We start from the raw sequence: 25,455 nt of genomic DNA on the forward strand, positions 1-25,455 counted from the left end.
TTGTGGGAGATCCCTCTAATCAGGATATTCTCCCTCAACTTTGCTCCACTCTAACCTATTGACAACAGAACTAGGTCATCTTGGTGAATAGGGTAGATTTTCTGCCGTCTCAGTGTCTTTGAGGCTGGAAGGGATTGTGTGTTCAGTGTTACAAACAGACCTTCTGTCTTTATTTCCCGACCAGCAGCGCGCTGCTGAACAAGGAGAACTGGACCAGCCATTTTCCCCATAACAAATAGAGGGTTCCATCCAAGCTGGCCTTGCCAGTTGGCTTTTGGACAGGGGAAGCTTATTCATGTTTTTAGACCTCAGCCAAGTTCAGCCAGGAAGCCTGAGATGTTTTAAACTGGGGGAAAGGTGGAGGGATGCAAGGCTTGCTTGCCAGCTAGGATAAGGGAGGAGTGGCATTATCATGGTATTTTCCTAAGTTGGGTCTTTTTTGGCATACTCTCAGGAATAGAGTTGTCTCTCTGTATCCCTGGCACAAGGCTTGCTCAGGAAGGAGATGTGCAAAGGCCTTTCTATTGGATGGGGCCCTGGCCAACCTGGTCTAGTGGGAGGCAACAGGGGGGAGTTGAAACTGAATGGTCTGTAAGATCCCTTCCAACTCAAGCCATTCTGTGATGCTATGATTCTGTGATTCTATGATTCTACTCTTCTGTCACTCTTCAAGAAAACAAGTCCCCCCTGCCAGCTTGATACCCCCACAATGGTGGGAGAAGAACGGAGGGCGTGCTTTGGGGTTGGCAGTGGTGAGGGATCTCACAGATGAGTCACCAGCAGTGTGGGCAGATCTTATGCTATGGTCCAAGACACTGAGGTGTCTTATGATGAGCCATGCACAGAGAAGCTGTGGATTTACCCTCTTTTGGGCAAGATGTTTATTCTCCATCCCATCTTTACTTCAGGGAAGGACAGGGCAAAATCACTTCTCTTTCCATCTGAGATGATGGTGCAGCAACCCAAGTGCTTTACTTGCACCACTTTTGATGGCACTGTTGCTCCTGACCCTTTTCAAAGCATACTCACATCTTTCAGCATTGATGATAGGAATATTCCTGACTAAAGAACATAATTACCCCATCCTAGATAGTGCACGGATATAAGATCATGGCCATACATCTATTTTCCTAGTTAGCCAAACCTGTTCTCCATTCCATGTCTGGATCCCTCTCTGCCTGTTGTCAGACACCATACAGAGATACCAGCTGATAACTCCCATGCGTACGGAGGAGAGAGAGCCCTGAAGCTTCATGGCTTTCCCAATGTGATTCCCATTACCGACCCCACGGCTGCACCTCTACACCAATTTGAGCACATCAGAGATGGAGGCTGAACACCTGGATATGGCCAAGAAGGGACAACTGACGCAACAGTGTTTGATTGAGCAACACCTTCATGAGGACAGGCCTCATCCTGATCATATCCAGCCATCCTCTTCACCAGTGTGGGGCGCAGAGGAGGGCTAGCAGGAGAAGGGATCCTTCTCTTGCTTCTTGCAGTCATCTCTAAGCATCTTCTGTTTACTAATGAAGACAGGTTTGGGGGCTTGGCGGACTCTTGGTCTGACCCATCAGAGCTGTTATTGAGCTGTAGGATGCTGGTGTAGCAGTGGTGCTGAGGTTATTGTAATACATACAATGTGTCCTAAACTTGGCTATATGCCTGGATTAGAAATTAAAGGCAAATAAGGCAACCTAAGCTTTGGAACTGCATCAAAGGCAAAACCAGGCTAAATGGGAAGGATCCAATTTCACAGTTAAGTTTGTTAAATAGGTGGGTGGTGGTTGCTGGTGGTGCACACGTCCTTTTATTAACAATTTAGAAATGAAAGGTCCCTGCTTGGAGATAAGCGGAGGATCAGGCCTTTTCCTGGCTGCCTTACCACAGGCAATCCTCATTCACTCCAGGTTCGCATCAAAATGGATAGATCTACTGGCTTGGACTGGCCTGGATAAAAAGAATGATAATTCAAAACAGGGACAAAAGGATGGGAAAATTACAAGGACAGCAACAGGTGCTGGGAAGCATCAGCATAACAGAAACACTCAACAAATCCAGATCTTTCTCTCTGGGTCCACAAATGAATTCTCAACCAGAAATTATTCAGCTGCTCATCTTTCATTATATTTATGAATGGCTCCTGAATTTCACTGGAATAAATTGGATGCCAGCATGTCCCCTTGTACTGAGCCTCTGCTCTCCCCAAGACACATGCTGGAGCTTTTGCATCCTGGCTGAGGGCAACTTGCAAAAGAGAAATTTACAGATACTTCTGGGGGGAGCAAAACTCACTGGAGATGTATTCTAACAGGTGCCCCGCTCACAGCAGTGTTAGGATGAGCAATACATATATTTTTATACATACATATATCTATCTTTGTGTGCAGTGTCCAATGATCAGTATCTTCTGGCTGACTCTTTCCTTGCTTATGGTAACTTGTGATTATGCTAGAAAACTTCCATGTTAGACTTTGCTGATGTTCCCATTGTCAGATATGTGATAAATGATTTGAAAAGTCAAAATATATATATCTTCCCTGGAATTTTAGTACTCCGAGCCAGACTTGAGGGCACAAGGACTCAGAAAATCAGAATAAATGACACAAATCCAGCTTGAACTATTCCTAAAGCATCATGATTTCTAAATAGATCTTATCATTTCGATAGGGGAAGGATTGGAGAGGTTGGGTTGCTTGGCAAGGGCAGTGCTGTAGGACAGTACATGAACTGGTCCTGTCAACAAAAGGAGGTAATTAAAATACATTTGCCAGAAAGGAGCCCAGATTTCCCATGCAATGTGCAGCACTCCCTATGCAGCAGAGCTTTTCCTTTCTGCGCTGCCCTCAGCTCCTTGGTTTTATCATCTCTCAGTCAGAGGCAAGCAAGACAATAGGCATTCTTTGAGAAATTCACTACAGGGGATGTGAAGCTAAGGTCTGTGCTGCCAGTTTTACATCTCCTTAGGACTTGTCTTCATGGCAAATGTGACCAGAATAGATATTTCAGAATTAGCTTTCCACTATTCCAAAGGAAAGCAATTTTGTTCCAGATTAATTACCCTGCTTAGGAAAGCCCTTGTTGTTTTGCAGTTGAAATGTGTATGCGTAGAACAAGATAACAGTGATAATGAATGGGAATTTCTGATCTAATGAAGGTCAGGAACAAAGTGGCCATATTCATGCCATATTTAGAGCACTGTACGGGTTTCGTGCACCCAGCAAAAACAGAGTATTCTTGGTTAAAATGTAGCTGTCTAAAAGCAAGTCATCCAAGGTGAGCTACATATAGCAGGGTCCAAGAGGCTCCTCCAGGAGCCTGCTGCTCTCACATGCCTTGGAGTGTAGGGTGGGCAAACTGTTTTCTGTAGACACTTCTACCCTGATGAGAGAAGAAGCCAAAACGCACTGCTTGGTTTAGACACAGACCTGCAAGAGTAACGATAAAGCAAATCCTCCCTCAGGTGACTTCTGTTCTGAAAGAGGGGGTGGGAGTCTGCCTTGGATCTAGTATGTGTTTAAGCAGGTCAATTGGCTCCAGCTGGCAAACTGGTCTCTGCTGCTGGCTAGTGACCAGCCTCCAGGATCACCCAACCCAACACCTGGAGGTGCTGCTTCTGTTTCATCAGCCTTTTGAATGATGAAGTTCATGCATTTAGGCAGCATCAGAAAGCATCTCTGGGCCTTCGTGGCAGCTGTTCCATGAGAGAGCAGCCCATGTATTTTCTGGTACTTTGATATAAAATGAAAAATCTGGGCAGTTTATAGGGGAAAAGGAGAGTGAGAGATGTTCCTTTAGTCAGGACCTTGAACTTGTAGTGAGAAATGCTCTGTATATGCAGGGGAAAATCAGCACTACAACAAACAGATTTAGGCCACTTTGAGGTTGCAGGGAGGAGAAGATATCTTATGTAAGCCATCTGATACACCTGGAGCAGAAAGTACTTCTGGGTACAAAACATCTCCTTATCCAGATTACTCAAAATTAGGAGAGATTAGACCAACAAAATAGATAGATTAGATTGTGCCCTGTGGTGGTAAATGGTTTACAGCCTCCCAGCTGTAGCATCAGCAGAGCCTTATCTCATCAAGCTACGCTCAGAATGAAGCTTCAGGGCCTTTTCCAGCTACAATCATTTGTACTGCCTCACCTTATTTGAGAAAAAGGTCCTGAGGATGTCAGTGGCCATCTAGGAGGAGAAGGAGTTGCAAGGTCAGTCTGTTGCAAGACACATTCCCTACCCAATACATGGATCAAATATTTTTCCTTTTTGCTGAAAGGCATCTTAGAAAGGTTGAAAGGTGGACTCTTTGGAGGAGGAGGTTTGATTGCTGTGATGTAATTCCTTAATGTAACAGTGGGGATGTTATTTGGTATGGGGCACCTCTCACAAGACATGAATCTAGCTACTTTCACCTTCTACAGTTAGAGAGATCTAGTTGTCAGAAAGCGATTTATCCCACGCATTTCAAGGGCAGAGAGAGATCATAAGCTCAAGGTGCTGCCAGTCAAATTCTCATTTCAGCAGGCTGTGTAGAGGGAGATGTGCCCATCTGTCTCTCTTGAGGGCAGCAGGAGATTTAATACCTAATATTGAGAGGAATGAACTTAGATGAAATGGCTCACCTCTTGATTTCTTGATGCCTGTTTCTCATTCATAAAACATAGACAATTTCACTGCATCATGGAGAAGATGTGGGGAATAACATGTTGAAGACAGTGAGGTGCTCAAATGCTGAGGTCACAAAGCTGGAAGGGCAGTGTAGGTTAATTATCCCAGCATCTGCTATCTTTTGCTTTGCTGGACAGTGAGGGAAAGCATGTTGTTCAGCGAAAGTCGTCCCTTTTCCTATACGTTCAGTAGCCAAAATCAAATGCTACCACTGGGAGGCATCACTGGTTGCAGAGAGTCTCAGTTACACAGGGGTTGCACTTCTGTTGGTGAAACAACCAGTTGGGTCCTGAGTTAAGGAAGTGTACCTGCTTGCCTGAAATAAAATGGACTGGGGAATTTATGTATGTATTGGCTCACTAAAAGAAGAACTAGTCGTGGAAAGATGTAGAGAACAGTTGTCATGGTTTTGGTGTTAATGCCTAGTGTGGTAGGCATGCCTGTGGGTAGGTTGGCCCATCAATGTGCTTTAACTTTAGATCCCTTCCATGCTCAGTCCCTTTGACTGAAGTGGGAGGTCTGTGCTAAAGAGTTTTAACAAAGCTAGAATGGTATGTTCTTTGCTAGGCCTGAAAAAATCATGTTTGAGGAGTTATTCCATCATTCCACCATTCCATCAACACCAACAGTTCACCGTCAAATTTAACTGTTGGTTTTACGTCCAGCCTTGTGTAAGGAGTGGCTGTACTCTTGTTGTATTGCTATTCACTGTTGCCCTCTGAAGTGGTCATGAGTGTTGAGGAGGATTTGTAAAAGGGAAACAGTGCAGAATAGTGTAATTCTGATAATAGGAGACAAAATGGTGGATGGTTGGACTGGGTGATCCTGTGGGTCTTTTCCAACCTTGGAGTTTAGTGAGAGCCAAAAAGCCTTTTGTGATTGTTAGGGAGCTGGAGTGGGAGAAGGAATTTAACCTTCTCCTTTGACTGTATCTTCCTCAGTTTGTTTTCCTGAATCCAACTGAAGAGCTGTTCTAAAAGCATTCTCTGGCACAGGGGGGCAAAGAGTGTATGCCACTACTGCAGCACTTCTGATGATGGGTATTTACATTTTAAAGCAGCTGCTGTGGACTCCTGTGCCTTAGTGAATCCCATAGCAAGATGGGGATAGCGATAGTCATCCAGCTCTGTGCAGCACTTCAGTCCTCAGGATGCCAAGAAACACGAGAAGACAATGCAGTAATGCAGTGCTACAGAGCAGACAGAAGCTCATTTTTGTCAATATTTTCTTGCCTTTTATTTCATCCCAGAAATAGACAACTCCAGAGTAAATTTCTATCTTGATGAGTCTTCAAGTTGAGTCTGAGGGATTAACCATCAGACAAGGTGTGGCAACTCCAGCAAGTCTAGCATCTAAAGATCTTGAGGAAGTTTCCACACCAGTCATGCAGTGGAGGATTAGCTGGAGTTACTGACAGTGCCTCTGTTGGATTACTTTCTTGTTGCTTAGAATTTCGTAGCTCTTCTCTTTAATCAGCTTTTGCTCAGGAGGGCTGCAAGCATTAACCAGTCCTGTGCCTCACCTGAACCTCTACTGTTGAGTATAGAAGAGTTTCTTATGAAGCCTGGTGGGAGAAAAGATGTCTTTTTGCTAATGTTTAGTTGAGAAAAGGAGCAAACAAGACCTTGGTGATCACCACCTTCAGGATGTCTTCAAGGTGAAATGAGAGAACACAAAGAGGGTTGGGGATGAGAGAGATAGTCTTGAGGCCAGGACTGGAATTCTGAAGATTTTGCTTCTATTTCTTGCTACTCTGCAGCTCTCTCTGAGAGAGTGCAACATATTTCTGTGATTCACCCCTGGCACAACAGAGACGACGTAATTGTGGTGTTCAAGCTCTACCTGATCAGAATACTGTGACTATCACTGCAGAGTACAATATGGACCTGCTCACCACTGTCTTCTTCAAGGACAATGCTCGTGTATCTGCTCACTTGCAGTTCTGAGCTTATTGACCACTGAGGTTAAATGGTAGGGGGTTTTTAGAGCAAAAGGATTTGTGTATGATGAGTACAAGAGGCTGTTCATACAAACATGTCAGACCCAGGCTTGCTCCTGTTCCAATCTATAGTCTTTCTCAGTGGATTAAGAAGTGAGAACCATGCCCAGTTCCTTTCAGATCTGGTAGTAATTCCCAGCAAAATACATGTTGAAGAAATCAAGAAGCAATCAGACACATTTTTGACATTTTGCCCCCACTGAACAGATTTGTTGCTGAGTTGGGATATGTGAGATAGTGTTCCATGTGGACTAAATGGCACACCTGCCTAGCAAAGACATGTCCCAAGATGTGCTTACCTGCAGAAAATTATTCAGCCGCCAGATGTCTCTCCGTGCTCCCCTGGTGAGCAAGGAAGACAATTCTGGAACTCAAGTCAAAATGCTTATTTATGAGTTGTAACTCTTCTATTTAATACCTTCTTCCAGGAGTTGGCTTTACACCATCTCAAGAGATGCTCTGCTTCAGAGGTGGGCTTTTGTAGATTTCCCTGGGTTGAGGGGCACAGAATAAATATTCCCCAAAGCTTTGTGAATCTGAAGTTTTTGTCTGCCCATGTCTATACATGACAGCAATGTTGAAAGATTAGCAATAAGAAGGTCACTAAGGAGGTCAGAAGTGGGGGAGCATTATGGAGGAGATGACCTTTAATGAGAAGGTTTAAGAACAAAGGGCACAAGTCATTTGGTAACCCAGGGCATCTAAGTGAATATGAAAGGGGAGATATGGTAAAAGCATTATCATGACTTGGAGCATCTGAGATGGACTGGAGTAGTTAAAGAACATCCAAACGTGAATTTATTGAATGGAGAACAAGGCAACAGAGGTCTCATTTCTGTTTCCCCAGAATGTTGATTCTAAAGCATTTCATCCTTCAAATACCCTGCATTTACATGAGCTGGAGTCTGAAGTAACTTTTTCATCCTACTTATTTTGAGAATTTTACAATTAAAGGCCATTGTGACAGCATGATATTTTGGAGTATTGCAAAAGAAGGAGGGAAATTGCTGATGCTAAGGGATCAAAGACCTCGAATAAGTACGTGCAACTTACTGTGTCCTCACAAATTGTGAATGACTTTGGTTTCTAGGAACAGATTGTTTTATTCTCTTTGATAGTCAGTCTGTAGCAGGTTGGGAAGGAAATGTCCTAAAGCTTTTTCTCTCTCTTTTCTTTTTTCTTTTTTTCTCCACAATACATTTATATTTGTCTTCAAAAACCTGCAATATGAGTTGAGTTTGTGGCACTTGCAGACTCTCCTAACTCACACACAATTTGGATTTACAACCAGCACCTGACTTTGTCAAGATCTTCTCTTGTGGCAGTGAGAAGACAACACAGCTCTTATGACTTTGGGTCAGAAAGAGGATTCTACTCACCAGCACTGGCATGCTCTGAAAGACCTGTCACAGGGAGGCTTAGCAAGGTGAGTGCAGGTTTGAACTATCTAGACTCACTGCAACCACAGGATCAAAATCCAGCTGACTCAGCCCAAACTTTCATGCTTTGTCTGTAGTTGAGTACAGTATCTTTGGATTAGTCCTACTAAGGATACGCTGTCTTGTGGTCTGGACAGACTTGTAGGCCTTTTTTGGGGACAGAAATGAAATCTACTTCGGTGTTTTCAGCTGCAGGTTTATCCCTAGTTAGAAATGGCCTTTACTTGAAATTCTTGTGATTTTTCAAGAGCTTTTTCCTTCAGGCACATCGTGCTTGATCAATCTGGTGGCCTTTTGTAATGGACTGATGGCATCAGTGGACAAAGGAAGGGCAGCTGATGTCATCTACCAGGGCTTCTGCAAGACCTTTGACATGGTCCTGCACCACATTCTTATACCTAAATTAGACAGAGATGGATTTGAAGACTGGACTATTCTCTGGGTAAAGAATTGTTTGGATGGCTACAGCCAGCGCATTGTAGTCAACAGAACTACATCTAGTTGTAGGCTGGTCATGAGTGGTGTTCCCCAGGGGTCTGTTGTGTGATCCATTACACAGACAGTGGGATCAAGTGCACCCTCAACACGTTTGCAAATGACACCAAGCTGTGTGGTGCTGATGATACAAGTGAAGGAAGGGACGCCATCCAGAGGGATCTGGACAGGCTTGAAAAGTTGGACCCATGAGAACATAATGAGTTTCAATAAGGCCAAGTTGGATGGGGTCCTGGACAACCTGATCTAGTGGGTGGTAACCCTGCCCACAGCAAGGGGGTTGGAACTAGGCTGTCTTTAAGGTCCCTTCCAAACCAAGCCAATGGTTCTGTGATCATGGGAAACGTTGTGGACTTCTAAAATTCTCAAGTAAAAACTCCTGTTGGGCTAGGAGGTGACACGCTAACCTGATGGTCTGGCATAAAGTTGGTATCAAAATTTAGTTATCCAACACAACACTATTTACTCACATACATGTATTTTCTTCAGTGCTTAATGCTGAATATATATACTCTTTTTTAACTTATGTTCTACCTCCTTGCCACAATTGAGATTCCTGCAAGTTTGAGGTGAGGCTTGCAGTTCTGGGGGGGGGTTTCATCTGTCCTAACAAAGGCTTCTAAAACTTAGATATTAGTTAGCCCAGGCTTGCTGTGTAGTTGAGAGACAGAAAAGAGCCACCCCTAGAGGGAGATTCATCTCTAAAGGAGACACCTAGGGTTAGTTACACAAATCATCAGCTGGACATGTCCTGTTCTATTTACTGAACTCTTTTATTGTTTCAAGTTAGGTGAAATTAACCCAGTCTTCACGTTCTTTAGTCAGATTGAAAGAATAAATCACTAAAGCCATTCCCCCCAAGTGCAGAAAAGAGCATTAACTTCTCCCAGGTTTTTTTCATGGCCATTTACCTCTTGGTGAATCTTTTATGTTGGATCAGAAGGCAGGTTGCTTTGGCTGTATCTAACATCTCCTGTGTCTAGCAGAGGCCCAGAGTAGATGCCTTGGGAAGAGTAGAACAGAACAAACACAGAGTGGGACTTCTAGCAACCTCCAGCATAGATATTTCTAATTCAGTTCTATCTTTGTGTTCAAAAAATCTTCACACATTTTTCCTCAATGAATTTTGTTTCGCTGCTTTTAAACCCAGACAAATTTAAATATTTATCCTCAGATCCCAGCAACAATGAGTTCCACTATTGGAACTACGTCCCACGAGGAGAAAAAACACTTTTATTTTGCTTTTGACCTGTTAATTGCAGTGGATGTCTCCTAGTTTTAATATTATGAGAAATGGTGGATGGTTGTTCTATATTCCCTTCTCAGACATGTTGTCTCTCCATGCCTGGCTGCTTCTGGGATTTCTTTTGTACAGATCATGTCAGCTTTTAGCCCATGGCTTCTACTTGTGGAGCAGTTCCCACCTTCTTTATGCCAGCAAGGTATAAACACATGCTTTGTGAGCTAGCAGAATTCCAACAACTTTTTTATTGACTTGTACTACTTTCAAACTTCACATGGAACGAAATAATTTCCTTGATATAACACTTCTGATAACTGTTGCTAAAAGGTGAACCTCATTTTTCTTGAGTTAAGCCAGACCATGCTACTGTTATGACCTTAATGTTAGTTTTGCATTTAAATGACATACAAAACATCTGCTTGACAGGTATGACTTGGTGGCCTCCTTGGCTATGGCTGTTCTACCAGCAGGCAAACTGGCTCAGGCAACCTACACTAATAGCCAGGGGGTGTTTATATGCCACCACTGCTGATGGATGTAAATGGGGTTAGGTAACAAAAAGATCTCTTGGACTTGAAAGCTTTAGGATCAGGTCCATTGCCTTGTCTTGTATTTGCACATCACCTATGACATGGAGTTGACACTGAGGACCACTAGGAGTGATCCTCAGTGGTGGTGGGCACTGGAGACACCTCCGCAGAGCAGGCAGTATGATTGTGATCGAGACTGTCGTCACAACAATAGCAGCCAGATCTCAAACCCTCCTAATTACAGGGGAGGAAAAACTAATTCAACGCAGTTGCGCAGCCAGCCTTTGGGTTGCCTGTCATTCTGTATGAATTTGGAGTGTCTGCTGCATTTTCATGTGTAACCTTCCTCTTTCTCACAGGAATAACATCTGCAGTTAAGACTGGGTGTGCCAAGCAAGCCCTGCCAACCTGTAGCAACCAAGGAACTTATTCAGAGCTCTTGAGGACCACTCATTTATCACTAATTAACAAGCTTAAAGGTTGGCTCCTTCACAGCCCTCCATATGCCAAACTCCTCCTTGGTGACCCAGCGAGGAAAGATGGGTGACGGTGTTCTCACTCCACGTTTGAACCAGTAAATGTGTGTTTATTGATTTAGCTGTTCATATCAGCCCAAGCCCTTCATGTACCCACTTCAGGTCTATTTGCTTATCCTGCCAGCTCCACCTCATTAGGACACTCTATTGTCCCAGCTGACACTGCAGAAACCATGCCTCTGAGAGAACTCCTGTAAAGTCCAATCTTCTGTTCTGGCAGCGTGGAAGATAAGATAAAACCATCTGCTGGGTGTCTGAAGGTGCTGTGTATCATCTCAGTCTAGGTATGATGGTAATCAATACTTTAAAAAGAAACAAACCTATCTTTATTCACACCAACTAGCTGAAGGCTACTTACAATTTCAACTGTGAACATGAGTCTAAAAGAGGGGTGGGACCCCAGTTACGTCTTTATTTTTGAAAGCGCTTGGAATCCAAGCTTTGTGAGGTAACAGCACAAGAAACAGAGAGGGGAGCAGCAATTTCAAAGGAAGAATTTTTCCTCGGGAGAGCTAAGATTGTTGAAATCAGAGTTCCTGTAAGGTTGCTCAAGACTGGGCTGGAGTTATCAGTCACTCAGGATGGCTGGTGACTCAGCCAGGGCAATCAAGTCTCTACTACGGTTCAGTCTCTACCTTGTCTGATAGGGAGGGGAGCCTTGCACATGCATTTCTAACTGCTGCCTGTTGCCCTTGCTGAGTGGCTGTCCTGGGATAGTTTTCTCACTGAAGATATCCAGTTTTGCACAGTGACCTTGATGTTCCCTGGTTGATATTTCCAAATCAATGACTAGGACAGAAAAAACAGGTCCAAGACCATGGATGCTTGCATGAAATAAATCCTCACTATAACAAGCTGGCACCTCATGGCTACCACCACTTCCTGCACGCGTCAGTGCTGCAGAATTGGGAATGGCCACTGTCTCACGTATCCCAGGAAGCAATATCACAGAACTAGTTTATTTCTCATTTCTTGAGTGCTAGCCGAGAGGTTCTCAACATAGCCTTGTTGTACCTCCTCTTTGACAAAAGGAAACACACTTTAGGGTGTCAGGAATTGCAAAAGCTGGAATAAGGCTTCGAAGGGCCAGGCTCAGAGCACAGATCTATTTTAGATGGCTGTTTGAATCTGCCTAATGCTGCAGACCTTGCATGGAACCAGCCTGAAGAGAAGTGGAGCTGACCTCCTCTTAACACTACCACCAAGTTCATTACTTAACTCTTCACCTGTTGACACTCGCAGGCAAATCCCAGACCGGATTGTAGCCCTGTGGAATGTAAATCTGGCCATGTGCCTCTAAATGACTGTACGATGAGGGAAAATAATCCACACCTGCAAATAAAAGAGATCAGTAAGCAAATTCCAAAGCCAGGCTGGGTAGCAATGAAACGGCAAAGCTTTCAAATTACATTGGGTCACAGCTTCTTTCTTCATGGCCTGGTTAGCTGCTGGTCAAAGAATTGCTTGCTGCTGGGTTTTGCAGCTTCAAAGATGCTGTATTAGACTGATTGCTCAAGCAGGATTCAACTTGCAGATTAAAACATCTCAACGTCTGTAGAAGAGTACTGCATGTGCTTGGAGAGTCTAAACTCCTGCTTACAGCCATTGGAGACTGAATTTTCAATGTGTTTGCCTAAACACAGGTATCTGATACCACCTGGGATAATTCCTTTGAGTATCCAGCTAATGATTCAAAGGGCATGGGTCTCCTACAAGGTCCTTGGTGTAACAAGTACCAAGCCCAGGCAATGTTGCACCTAGGGAAGCTGAAATAAAGCCTTCTCTCGACTTTACTGACAAAATATGGGAATATGAAACAGGAAGTTCACAGGAAATTTTGGTTCAATTCACCTGCCTAATCTCAACGGTCTGTTGGTTATGGCACATCCTGGGACATCTGAGACATCTTCTTAGAGCTGCCAGGCATGACATAGACCCATGATGGTTCTGGAACTGCTCCTGGAGGACAGGCAGGTTGCTCCACATTGAAATGCCTGCAGGACACTGATAGGCTTGTTTGTGGTTCTGTGGGCACCTACATTTCTGTGTTTGAGTCTGCAAGCTGAATCCCACTCCTTGTAATCAGTGAAGCCTGTGTGGCAAGTCTGCAAGTTTGTGGAGGCTTTGGATACCTTGCTCATATACAGATTTGTTTGACTCTTGGTGTCTTGATTCCACCAGGCTCATGTTCAGGCACAAGGACACTGTGAGCTCTCAGAAGCCTTGGGATCATCACACAGAGACCAATTTGCACACGTGCTGTGGATCTAGCATATCTCAGACCTGCCTGAGTTACTGTTTGTATGCGAACGGGGTGCTTGTGCATGGAAGTTGGATGTTAGGAAAAGTTTATTTTCAGAAAGAGTGGTAATGCATTGGCACAGGCTGCCCAGGGATTAATGGAGTCACCGTCCCTGGAGGTGTTCAAGTACCATGGAGATGTGGCACTGAGGGACACTGAGGGCATGGTGGGATGGATTGATTGCTGAATTTGTTGACCTTAGAGGTCTTTTCTAACCTTAATGATCCTTATGAATTTATGAATCTCATAAATTTCATAAAATCTATGGATTTTATGAAAGAAGTCAGAAGAGGTGATGTGCTACCAGCATTATGGCATGTGAGCCTGGCCACAAGTTTGGTTAGGAGGAGTAGTCTTGTCAGTCCAGTACCAACTCTTTGCTGGAAATGAGATCTTTGCCCAAGTTCAGAGCATTGTTTGTCAAAGAAATGCTAAGATCTCAACTCTGCTCTTTACAAGGAGGATAGATACTTAATTCTCTCCATGTGTCAACATGTCTGTGTACATCAGTCCTTAAATTTCGCTTGGAGATAGGACTAAACCCTTGTCTGTGTGGATCTAAGAGCTGCCACTTGGTACTGGAATGGCTTTAGATTACTTCTATGAGCGATGTTGTCACGAGCAAAGCCCTCTGGTATGGCTAAATGTGACCATAGTTAGACCATGCTACCTACCTTACAGAGGAAAGGGACAGTTCTGCAAAAGAGAAGACTTTGGCAGTTCCTCCCATGGTGAAAATTTCAGGTCATGGGGCAGCAATGGATTATGAATACCAGATTCTCTTCTTCAGTTCACAAAGGATCTATAGGGGTTAATAGCAAATATGCCCTCATGGAGAAGGTAAGAGTCACTGAGATGTGCACAAATTTCTTAGTTTTTTCTACATAAGCCAAAAAACCAAAAAACCAAAAAACCAAACAACAGCACTCTTGCTTGAACCTGGGGAAGCAGGCAACTCAGCTTGACAAACTTATCTCAAGGGCTCTTTAATAAGAATGTTTATCATTTATTTCTGGAAAATATGCTGAGCCTGGTATGCCGAGAGCTCTCTGTGGTGTTTGAGCTGTGTTATTTGAAACGAGGTGTGGGTATGTGTTTGGGGGGGATATTGTGTCTGGCTCATTTAGAAACACTATAGGAAAAAAAACAACCAACAACAACCCAGAAACGTCCAGAAGATGATCTATGCCATCACAGCCATTTGTTTTAAAGAAGTGAGATGTATACTCTGGGTGTATTCAGCTCCCTCAATTTTCTATAAGGAGGTCAACAAGGATGGACATAGATGAGATATCTGGCCTGTGAGGGCTAAAGCTGGGTGGTTTAAATCCTTCCTAAGTGAGTGGCTAAGGATGCAAGAAGACCTGTAGGATGTGATCTTCTTCTGTTTTTGTGAGTATGGTAGCAAACAGGCACGGAGATCCAGTGAAAGGAACACCAGAGCTTTCCCCATCAAGCTGCCTTACCCTAATTATGTCCTATTGGACAATCGGGAATGGTTTTAAACTAAAAAGGGGAGATTTAGATTGGAAGTCAGGGGGAAGTTTTTCACAGAGAGGGTGGTGAAGCCTTGATGCATGTTGTAAATGCCCCATCCTTGGAAGTGCTCAAGGCCAGGATGGATGGAGCCCTGAGCACCCTGGGGGGCAACCCTACCCATGGCAGGGGGTGGAACTGGGTGTTCTTCAAGTCCCTTCCAACCCAAACCATTCTATGGTTCCCTGCCCCAGAGATGCTCAGCTGAGAAATGGGTTCGTGGCTGTTTAAATGTACATGTTCCATTCTGAACTGGATTATCACTGCAGAAAGCGGGCATGGGTTTGGCACCAGCTCAAGTGGCATCTCTTCTTTCACAACACACAGCTTCTGTCCTACAAGGGAATATATGTATATTTCTTCCTGACCTCTTTCCAGCTGTATTTCAGCCCATGATATGGCATAGCATTCCATCAAAACTGGGGGCTGTGGAATGGTTGGAGAAATACCCAAACGCAGGTTAAAATTAATGCTTTTTTTTTTTTTTTTAATTTTCATTATAAAGTTAACACATCTATCAAACTTAACTGGTAACAAAAGAACAGTTACAAGACATCTCTAGTGTGCTGTCAGTAGAAAAGAGGGTATTGGAAAAAAACTGGAAAAGCCAATGAGGTCACAAGCACAACAGCAGAGCAACAACACTGTCCCGATGAGTTATTTCCGCAAATATATACTCTTACTAATATATACATTTATTCATAAAATAAATAATCATTAAAAAAAAAAATCATCAGACTTAACAAAATACTGAGGAAAAAAAGTGACGATCCTACTTTGTACAATAGCTTTGGAATTTCAGGTTGTATCATACATGCATTCTGTACAAAGGGGTGCTCAATGGGGTGGGGGCAGGCTAGGGAAGGGTTACAGACAGTGACGTAGCTCTGAACAGGGTGATGTGATCAGGCAGACAGTCTGTGGGAAGGGAAAGTAACAGCAAAAAACCCACCTACAAGAAGATACTTGTCCTTGACTTCTGGACAAGTATGTTTCATATTATGGGGAAATCCCCTGTGGTGCTACAGAGCTGTGTTTTATGCCTTTGACAATGCTGGTGGGCTCGACAGATAGTCCAAAACAATGAGAGGTCTCCTGTTCGGGCAGATTTTGGCTGAGGAGTGACTGAAAGTGATGTCACAATAGAGACATCTTCACTAAGATGAAGAGGTGTAAGGCTGAGCTGCAGTCAGTGGGGGACAGGTGGGCAGCGGGGCAACCAGGTCTGGAGGAATGAGCATCAGTGGAATGGAGGTTCCACTGGGGAGGATTTCATCACATATAGGAGGATCTGGGAGGTTTTAGGAGCCTGCTGTGGGAACTTGGCCTTCCCGTGCTTAGCAAGTGGTGGCAAGTACATGTTGGGAAGAAGCTCTGATGAAATGGTGACTTCCCTCAAAAGCATGGGTGACACTCGGCTGCTTGCTGGCCTATGTCTGTGGCAGATGTGCCTTCAGGCTTTTTGGTAGAGTGGAACGAGTGGTGAGAAATAAATAAATACTAATAAATAAGGAAAAGGAACTTGAAAAAAGAGAGGAAAATGAGGAAAGCATCTCCTCACACCTTCCCCACTCTCCACTTCCATGCAGGGCTGTCCAAGACCTCCCTTGGTCCACAGAACATGTATAAGAGCAAGGTATACAGAGAGAGACAAGGAGACAAATTCAGGTTGAGAACATGCTCAAGACTGTTGTGCCTCAGGAGCTTTCTCTATCCAGATAGTATTCACATAAGAGCAAGATTTTGCCTGTAGATGACTTGGTGGGACTTGTTTATTTTCATTATACCCAGAGGAGCAGCAGAGATGCTCTCTTAGGGTCAAACACATTACATACCGTTCAGTAAATTGGTTTCAACTATTTTTACAGAATAGGTCCCATTTCTGCTCCCTATGGAATGCTTGTAAGTTGGGCATTATGGAAACGATGCCTCCTATTTTATATCAAAGTGGGAGCAGAGCTGAGCTCAGACACAGATTTCTATCTTAGTGTCTAAAGACCCATATTTTATGGGGATCGTCAGCACAATCAGTGGGGTGCAGAGCGTTCAACCTGCCCTATGGTGGCCACTGACATTTGGCCAGCTGAATTGTTCTCTAGCCTTCACTGTGTACTGACTAGGAGATCAACTGGGTTGCTCGTGCATAGACATCTAGTGCCATCTGAGATGCCCTAGGGTTTCTCAGACATCTGCATGGGGCTGGCAAATATGCCATGGGACTTGAGGGGAGGCTGCACCTCTTCAAGAGCAGCTGCCAGAAGCCATTGGGATACCCTGGGGCATCCAAAATGACTCTAGGTGCCTATTTTCAATAATTCAGTTCAGCCCTACATGCTACATTTAGGCAAATCTCATCATCATTGCTTGTATGGGACTTCAAGGACCCAGCTCACATGTAGATACCTACATTTCCTGAATCCCATTCTCAGGTACCACTGCCTGGGAGTCAGATTCCGGCCTCCCATTAGTGCTTGAGAAAAATTCCCCCATTTCTCAAAATAGAGGCCAGCAGAGCCTCTGCCTCCCTCCAAATGGAAATGCCTGCACCCAGCAGCAGCTAACAGAGAACTGAGACTGCAGGATCCTGTCCCAGTGCTGGGCAGCGATGAAGTGCAGTTCATTAGCTTTTGTCAGAGCACATAAGATAGAGCTGGAAACGTAATGGGGAGTTAAGCCATGCAGAAAGACCATTGTGCAAAAAGGGAGCCAGATCCCACCACTGCTGCCCCATGGGATAAGGGAAATCTAGAAGAGATTCTCTCCTGTGCTAAGTCTCCGTTGTAACAGACAAGATTTAGCTTGGGGAGAGATGGAGAACAGAAGTACAGCTATGGAGAAGAGACAGGGCCTCCTCCCACCCAGCTCACATCCTCTCTCATCATCTGCACTCTCTGTACAGCTGTTCTCCCAAACAACCAGCAGTTCTGAGGAGGAGCCAGGAGTCATTTTCCTATGGGCAGCTGATGCTGTTTATTAGTTTTAGCCTGTGGTTGATGGCTGCAGGGCAGTTTGATTGTGGCCTTTTTGTGGCCCTATATTATCTTCCTGAAGCCTATCATTAAGGCATAGAGGGAAGCCTGAACTAATTTCCATAGCACAGAACCCAGGACTGGATTCATGACTCCCAGCTCCTGCATAGTACTCAAGCTGTTACCCTGAATACCCACAAATTTTCTGCACTGAAGCCTTTCCTTGAAGCTAAAATGTGACCCAGAGCCCATAAGACTAGAAAGCGTTTCTCCAGTTTTTGAATTTAAGGTGGGGAAATGGCAAACACAAACACACGTGACAAATGCGTTACAATCCATGGACATTCCTGTGGCAATAGAGCTAAAGGCACAGAAAATTCAAACGTATTTTAGACTGAATATCAAATGAAATTGTACTATGAGGTCAACAGGGTTGATGTGCCTGGTGCTAACTCAGAGATTTCTGCCTCAAATGGCATTCTGTGGTGTGGCAGTCCCTGCAGTCCCCTCTCAAGATTGAACTCTGACCGCCTTCTTCGTGCACATGAAGCTCCTTGTAAGGAGTGAAAATAATTTGGGAGACTTCTGAAATATTTTGGAGAAGTGCTGAGCGTGGCACTCATCTAAAAGAGATAGGAGACAGTAATAGAAAACATGCTTTCTCCTCCTCACGTGTATTTTTGTTCTCTGTGACAGAGACATCTCCAAATTCTAGAACTAAACTGAGACAACAAAAAGCTCCTACATGTTCAGTTTCTTTCATAGAAAGAAAAGAGATGAGACCAAATTCTCCCCTTGCATGTAACTCTGCTGACTCGAACAAGGTTGGATGCAGAACCGATGGCGGCCATCAAGCCCATCTGCTCAGCAAAAGGAAAGGCTGGATAGCAGCTGTAAGAGGAATTAAATTATATACCTTTATTTTTATTTTTTACTTGTGTGTTACTTTTCTGGATGATATTCTTACTATAAACCTCACCACAAGTGAAGGCTGAAGGGAAGGGCACCAGGGACCATGGAGGTTGAGTCGGGGATGAATGATCTTTTCCTTTTGAGTACACACAAGCACAAGCTGAGGGGGAAGGAAGTTTCCAGAAAACCATCACCAGATAAGTGAGCAATTCAAGCATCTATGCACAGACATCGTGAGACATGAGTCCTTTTGGGTACCCCATGGTCTCTGGCACAACTGACTAGATTTAGCACGTGTGACACAGGACCTGTGGGAGTCCCATGCCATTGGAGCAACAGCTGCATTCCAATAGAACATTTCAGGCCCTAAAATGTGGCTAGACGTTTGTATCATTGAACAAAACCCAAAATCTCCTCTGCGAGGAAGACCCTACCATTCTGAAAGACTTGGAGAAACTGAGGCAGAAGAAGGCTTTGGGTTGCATCTAGAAAGTTCTCTAAATGAGGCCCCATGTATCTGAGATGACAGATAGGGAGGGATGGCACCGCAGTGCTCATTGCAGTGGGAACCCTGATATGAGACGCCAAGAGAAGATAACAGAGTGGGATCTTAGTTTTTCAAACACATTTCCTGAATTGATGTGCATAAACTATTGAGGTCCAGAGTGATTTCTCCAAAGCCATGGGGCCAGATGCAGGCTTAGCATGTATACTCATCAATCCCTTACTCCTAGACCCTTAGCAGGAGCTCCTTTTCCCCTCCACATGGGTAGAGTCAGACCTTGGACTAGAACCCTCAGATGGACATGAGGTCATGAGCAGAATACAGAGAGGCATATGTCATTGACTTCAATAGCAGCTGCTCAATCCCTTACACTATACAACCCCTTACTACTATTAGTAGATGACTAATTACATAATAAAACCTATTAAATATGCATAGGCTTTGTTAAAAATACTTTGAATGGGCTGGAAGTCCCCAAGCACTGAGCCTGACCCCAGCTTTAAAAGAAGGAGTAGCTTCCAGCCCATCTCAGCTGATGATCAGATTGTAGCTTCACCTCTTTGACTCATGGTGGACTTCACATCATCAGACTGTACTCAGTCTGAAAGTTCATCATCTTGTATGAGCTCATCAGCTCAGGTCAGTGGAAAGACAGAGGTACATCCAGAGGGCAATTTACCAAACCCAGCTTAGATACCATCCTAGCCCATGATGAATCACCTTCTGCACTTGTTTGTGTCTTTCCATTGATCCTAGTAGAAAATTAGACAAATAGTTTAGAGTAGATGCTTGACTTTGACACAGACATAGAAATAGATCCCACTACTGCAGTCAAAAAGCTGTTTCTTCACCATTAAGAGGCATTTGCTCAGCAGACGTCTATTTTTTTCCCCATGCTTCCCAAAGAGCTCCACCCACTAGTGATGTTGAGCTTGATTCTGGTGCAAATGCAGGAACTGTGAATGTCAGCATGCTGAGGATGGCATGGGGTCAGAATCCAACTCCCATGCAAAGAAGCCATATCCTTTGACCCATTCCTTCACTGGCATGGTGTGCAAGAAGGAATGTGAAAGCACCTTGCTTAAAGATATTAAGGTAAATTTGGTGGTGGGTGTGATCCTGCTGAAGCCAATGGTTTGACACAGAACATCACCTGCAGCAATTTGCATTCTTACTGTTTGGATAGAAGTCTCTGGCAGGAGATGTCTAACATCTCTTACTGAGACTGCTAGCACTGCATTATATTAAATAAATCAGACTTATCTTCCCTTATCCCATCTTTACAATTCATCAGTGCCTTCACAGAGTTTTCTTTCCTGACAGTTTGTGTCTGAATATCTGTTACTGTGGCAATGCCCCCCTGCAATGGCCTTCTTTTCCATTTGCTATAACGATCAGATTTTTCTTTTCCACTTGACTGTTTTATAAAAATCAGGCATCTATCCATCCATTGGTTCATCTTTTTCTCAATTTTTAGTCATCTGTTGCTTTCTACCAGATGATGTGTGGCCATCCACTGTATGCAGTGTTCACATGTACAGATCAGTTGTTTCTCTTTCCATTTCTTTCCTTCTCTCTTTTGATCTTTCCTTCCCTCTCTCCTGTATATCTCCTCTCATTTCATTGCAGCTATTTTGCAGTGCACCAATAGAAGTGCTTCCACCAATACACAGAACTTGCTTGTGTCCTTGGGCACAGCCCTGAGACATACAGTGATGCACAAACTGCACCAGCCTAGGAGTAGTCTCAGGAGATGCCTTGACTCAGAGACAACCCTTGGAGGCCTCATTTCTTCCTGTTTTCTGATTAAGCTCTGTTCATTCCCTATCTCTTCTGCATATTCTCTCAGTTCTGGGAATAAGCTGACATTCTGGGAGAGAAGAGCACTCTGGTTTCTCTACATAAACTTCCAGGGCTGAACTAGCCAACAGTCATAATTACATTGCTTTGCTGTCCATGAAAAGACTCCTGTGATTCACTGGGAGATGAATCACAACTCATTTCACTCCCTGGATTGATAGGAAAGAAAAAATGTCAATCCTTGGTCTTTTTCCAAAGATAGGAACTCAAGGTATGAGTAATACAAAGAGGACATTGGGCAAGCACATTAGAAGTTAAACAGACTACAACTCCATGTTTGATTCAGTACTCATTTATGCCAGTAATGAACAGGAATAACTCTGGTGTTGTAAATACCAAGGCAATGGGCTGAGAGTTTGGCCCGATACCCACATGGTTTAAGGAAGCCTTGATGCTTGCATCAGAAGTGAGAGCTCTTTCTGTACCTGGCAATATGAAATTAAAAGTAGAGTAACATGTATAGAAGGGGAGTTGGAAGTGTTCAACAGAGATGGGGCAACACTGCACAGTAGAGATTTGGCTCTGTGTCCAAACTCTGAGCTGATTCGGAGTCTGGATTCCATATATCTTAATCTGTGCCACTTTTAGAGATGGGAATGGCTGTAGAAAGTAGGTGAGGAACCAAATTTGGGGAGAGGCTGAAACTGCTCCAGCTTTGGGGATGAAGTTTGGGTCACTGTCATGTAAATGCACAGGTGACAAATTGTCATTCAGAGTCAAATTCCTGACATATCTGTGGTCTAAGGGTTTTGCTAAGTGCCCAGGGGAAGCCTGCATGAGGTGCGGAGAGTGGATGGACCAAGTGCACTTTCCACTCTTGGTGATGGCGTGGGAGAAATAAACATTTTCCCTTTCCTCCTCTTCTGGAGCAAGCCAGGATGCTGAGGAGCCAGATGTCCTCTTCCCAGCAGCAAGAGTTCATCCCAAGGAGAATAGCCCTGCACCATGTCCACAATGAAAACTCACTGGCTGAGCCTCGTACTGGGACACAGGTGGAACAACACGCCCCACCATCTCCTGTGGGACCATCTCCTTCTCAACGCACACACGGAGTCCTCTTCCCTTCACATACCAGGTTCTGAACTTTTCTGTACCAAGCACGTCACCTTGTGCACCAACAAGGCATTTGCAGGAAATCACTGGCAGTTCTCTCTCCCTTTCCTTCGCCTTCTCCCTCCCTCCCTCTGTGTAGGTGCCACTGCATCCTATGTCAAATTTGGCAGAAGCTACTATGCTAAAAAGTTCACGCGAAGAGCCTGCCCACTCTACAGCTCTATCATATATTTCTAGACTTCTCTGGTTCCAGGGCAAAAGTAAAGGAGAATTTCATTCCTTTTTTTTTTTTACATCATTAACTTATCTGCTTTTATTTCTTTTGCTGTTGTTGTTGTTGCTCTTATGCACAGAGTCTGGCCGTTTGAGTATGTAGATAGATCTCAGAAAGCTTAGTGCTGGTGTCCAACACAGCCTTTCTCTGGCTGAGGGAAAAGGAGATATCTAGGAAGATGCAAGTCTTTCAAAGGACACTTAATCACACAAATCACTTCAGGTGGGCGAGAGCAGAGCCAATCCATGCTTTTGCTGATGCTCTTCTTTCCAGCTCTGCGTTGCTGGCCAGCTAAAAAGCCGCTGTCTCCTGCGTGATGCATCATTGCGGCGTAACTTGTGTGACCGCCAGATGAACCTCAGGATAGCCCAGAAGTCATTAGACCTATTCTATCCAACCAGTTTTTAGCCTTTAATTTTTTTTGTTTTTTTTTAATTCTTTTATTATCAAAAAAGTAGACTTCTCTCTTGTCTCCAACCTCGAAGGAAGTAGGCTCGAATCTGTTTCTCCTCTTGGAGCCCTGCAAAGGGGCTTGCCTGCTTTACTTGCACGTGTGGACATCGTAGACTCGTATGCATTCCTGGCAGCGGACGTAGCAGCACCAGTGGAAGATACAGTGGCACTTCTCTTTCCGTTTCTCAGTCCTCGTGTTGTGCCCGCGGCCGCAGCACAAAAGGTCACAGCCGTCAATCCCATGGGAAGTGACGTTACAGATCCTGTCACGAGTCCCGAAGGAACCCGTCTCAGGGTTGGGCTCACAAAAGTTGGGTGAGTTCTCATAGTAAACCAGGTCCTTCTCAGTCGGGGCCTTGAAGAAGTTGTATTTGGGCCGCAGGGTCTCGACCCAACCACGGGATTCCCGGTGTTTTTCCACCACCATTTCCGAAGCGCTGTCGTATTTGTCCTTCAGGTAATCCCCGATGACCCTGAAGTCAGGCTGAGACCACCAGCAGGTCTTCACTTCACAGCTGCCCGAGAGGCCGTGACATTTGCACTTCAGATGCATGAGTTCTATAATGGACTGGAAAAGAGAAGACAAGAAAAAGCAAAGAAGAGGGAAGACATTAGCCTGCCATCGAAATACATACTGCATTTACCAATTCAGCCAGCATTTGGAATCATAGAATCCTACACATCTAAAGCTGTGTTTCCATAGATACATTTGCACCTTGTGAACAAGAATCATCTTTTTCCCTCAGTCAGAGCGCTGCTAAGGTACTGAGGCAAACAAAACATTCACAACTTGTTATTTTCAGTAGCTATCTCAGATTCTCACCTCAATTTTAAACACCTATCAATTGCTTTCATTTTCCTACCTGTGTTCATATATGAATATTTCAGTGTTGTCACCCAAGAACATGATTTGAACATGCAGAAAAGCAAAGAATGGAGAAACCTACTAAAACAATGCATTCAGCAGTGAAATACACTGCTATTCCATTTGAAAATCAAAGGAATGAGAAATGTCCTAAACATCCAGACCATAACTCCATTTATTACGTATGTTTTCATGTTTGCTTCATCAAACAAGTTTCCACAGTGGTAGCTGTGTTCAGAAACCTGAAGACTAACGCATCATTTATTTTCAAGCAAATACAACTTTCTTAAGACCATTTAGAAGAGAAAAAAAAAATTAGGATCTCAACTTCTGAATTTGAAAAGCTCACATTTCAACATAAAGCACTGTCCTAGAATATGTGGGAGGGAGATTATTGATCATTGGTTGCCCTCACCACTCATAAAATTAGTCCAGAGGTTTCTATTGATGCTGCCCTCAGGTATTGTCAGCCTTATGCAACTCACTTGATAATCTGCACTTTCAGACTGATCAGCAAATTTCTGGGTACGTGAACAGACGAGTGGCAGCCTGAGTCCAAGAGATTTGCCATGATTCAGCACCTTGATGTTCACCAGGTGCTTTCCTGTGTTATTTACAGAGTATCACATGCCACAAAAGAGGTTGTAATTAGCAATGAGAGAGAACCACAAAACGTTTGGTCTGTGTAATCATGCTGAACTTAATCAAAGCTGCTGGCCTGGTGGTAGGGTTTGAACTCATATGGGAACTAATATGAAACACTGCCTATGGGCTCAAGCTTAGCTCAAACCACTTGAGCATGGAGGGTTGGAACAGCTACCCATGGGTGCTGGCATGGTGAGAATGACAAACACCATTCCATAAAGCAGAGGATTTCAGATGTTCAGAATGGTTGAAATCTGTAGAAGATCCAGAGACAAATCAGTGCCAAAACTGACAGTCATAAGACCTCTCCAGAACTGAGATCATAGGGATTTTGCTCACAGCGCATCTTTTTCTGAGATTCTCACTTTAAATCCCTCCTTTTCATCCTACCCAGCTTCCCCACAGCCCTCTGTATCTCATCACCTATCCCAGGAATGCACAGTGCCTTGGGTTACCTGGGATAATTTGGGTCAGGGCTTGAGGAAACCGCATTGTATTTGTCTTGCAGACAAGTTCTGTTTCAGGTGGTATTTCTTTATCTTGATAAACTGTACTCCATGTTTCAGACCAGCTGTCTTATGGTGTGAGGTGGAATAACTCCACAGAGGTTAGACGGCATCCACCTGAAGATCTCACACAAAACAAAGGCTTCCTAGCATTGCACAGCTGTGCTGGCTTTGCTATGGCTCTGCACAGTCATACATCCTCCTAGGTATGTGTGAGGGCTTATCCGGAAGGAAAAAGACCACATTAACCTCTTTTGATTGCAGTGAGGTATCTTTCTTCCACTGAGGGATGAACTAATTTGAGTTTACTACATGAGAAAGAAAAGCAGCTATCTCATAAGAGCAGTGGAAAGATCCACATCAGCAAACACATCCACAAATTGTTTCCAATAAATTATGTTCTTTGGGCGTTCATGGACTGTTCTTGAGATAAAAAGAGAATGTCCTGTGATAGGGACTTTTCCACCTTACAAAAAAGATTCACTGTTTATGAGTCAGCATGGTGATGAGAGCAAAACTTCATACTTTCAGTTCCCTCATACATTTTTTTCAGTGGCAGAAATGAAAACGCACTAGCTGGCTTTGGGGCATGGTCCATGTTAAATCTGAAGGCACCAGAGTCACATTCTCTCTCATTTTCCTTTAAATATTCCCTGGGAAA

The 25,455-nt window shown here is 44.0% G+C and overlaps 1 protein-coding gene across 1 annotated transcript in view; it reads right to left on the minus strand.

Moving 5' to 3' along the window:
- Positions 1 to 22,866: 22,866 nt before the first annotated feature.
- Positions 22,867 to 25,455, minus strand: part of WNT3A (Wnt family member 3A) — an 82,206-nt gene continuing 79,617 nt past the window's right edge. Inside the window, exon 4 of the mRNA XM_052695107.1 lies at positions 22,867 to 23,346. Coding sequence (XP_052551067.1) covers positions 22,867 to 23,346 — 480 coding nt within the window. The remainder of the gene's footprint in view (positions 23,347 to 25,455) is intronic.

The sequence above is a fragment of the Tympanuchus pallidicinctus genome, unplaced genomic scaffold (assembly GCF_026119805.1).
Source record: "Tympanuchus pallidicinctus isolate F22 unplaced genomic scaffold, pur_lepc_1.0 scaffold3, whole genome shotgun sequence".
NCBI lineage: Eukaryota > Metazoa > Chordata > Aves > Galliformes > Phasianidae > Tympanuchus > Tympanuchus pallidicinctus.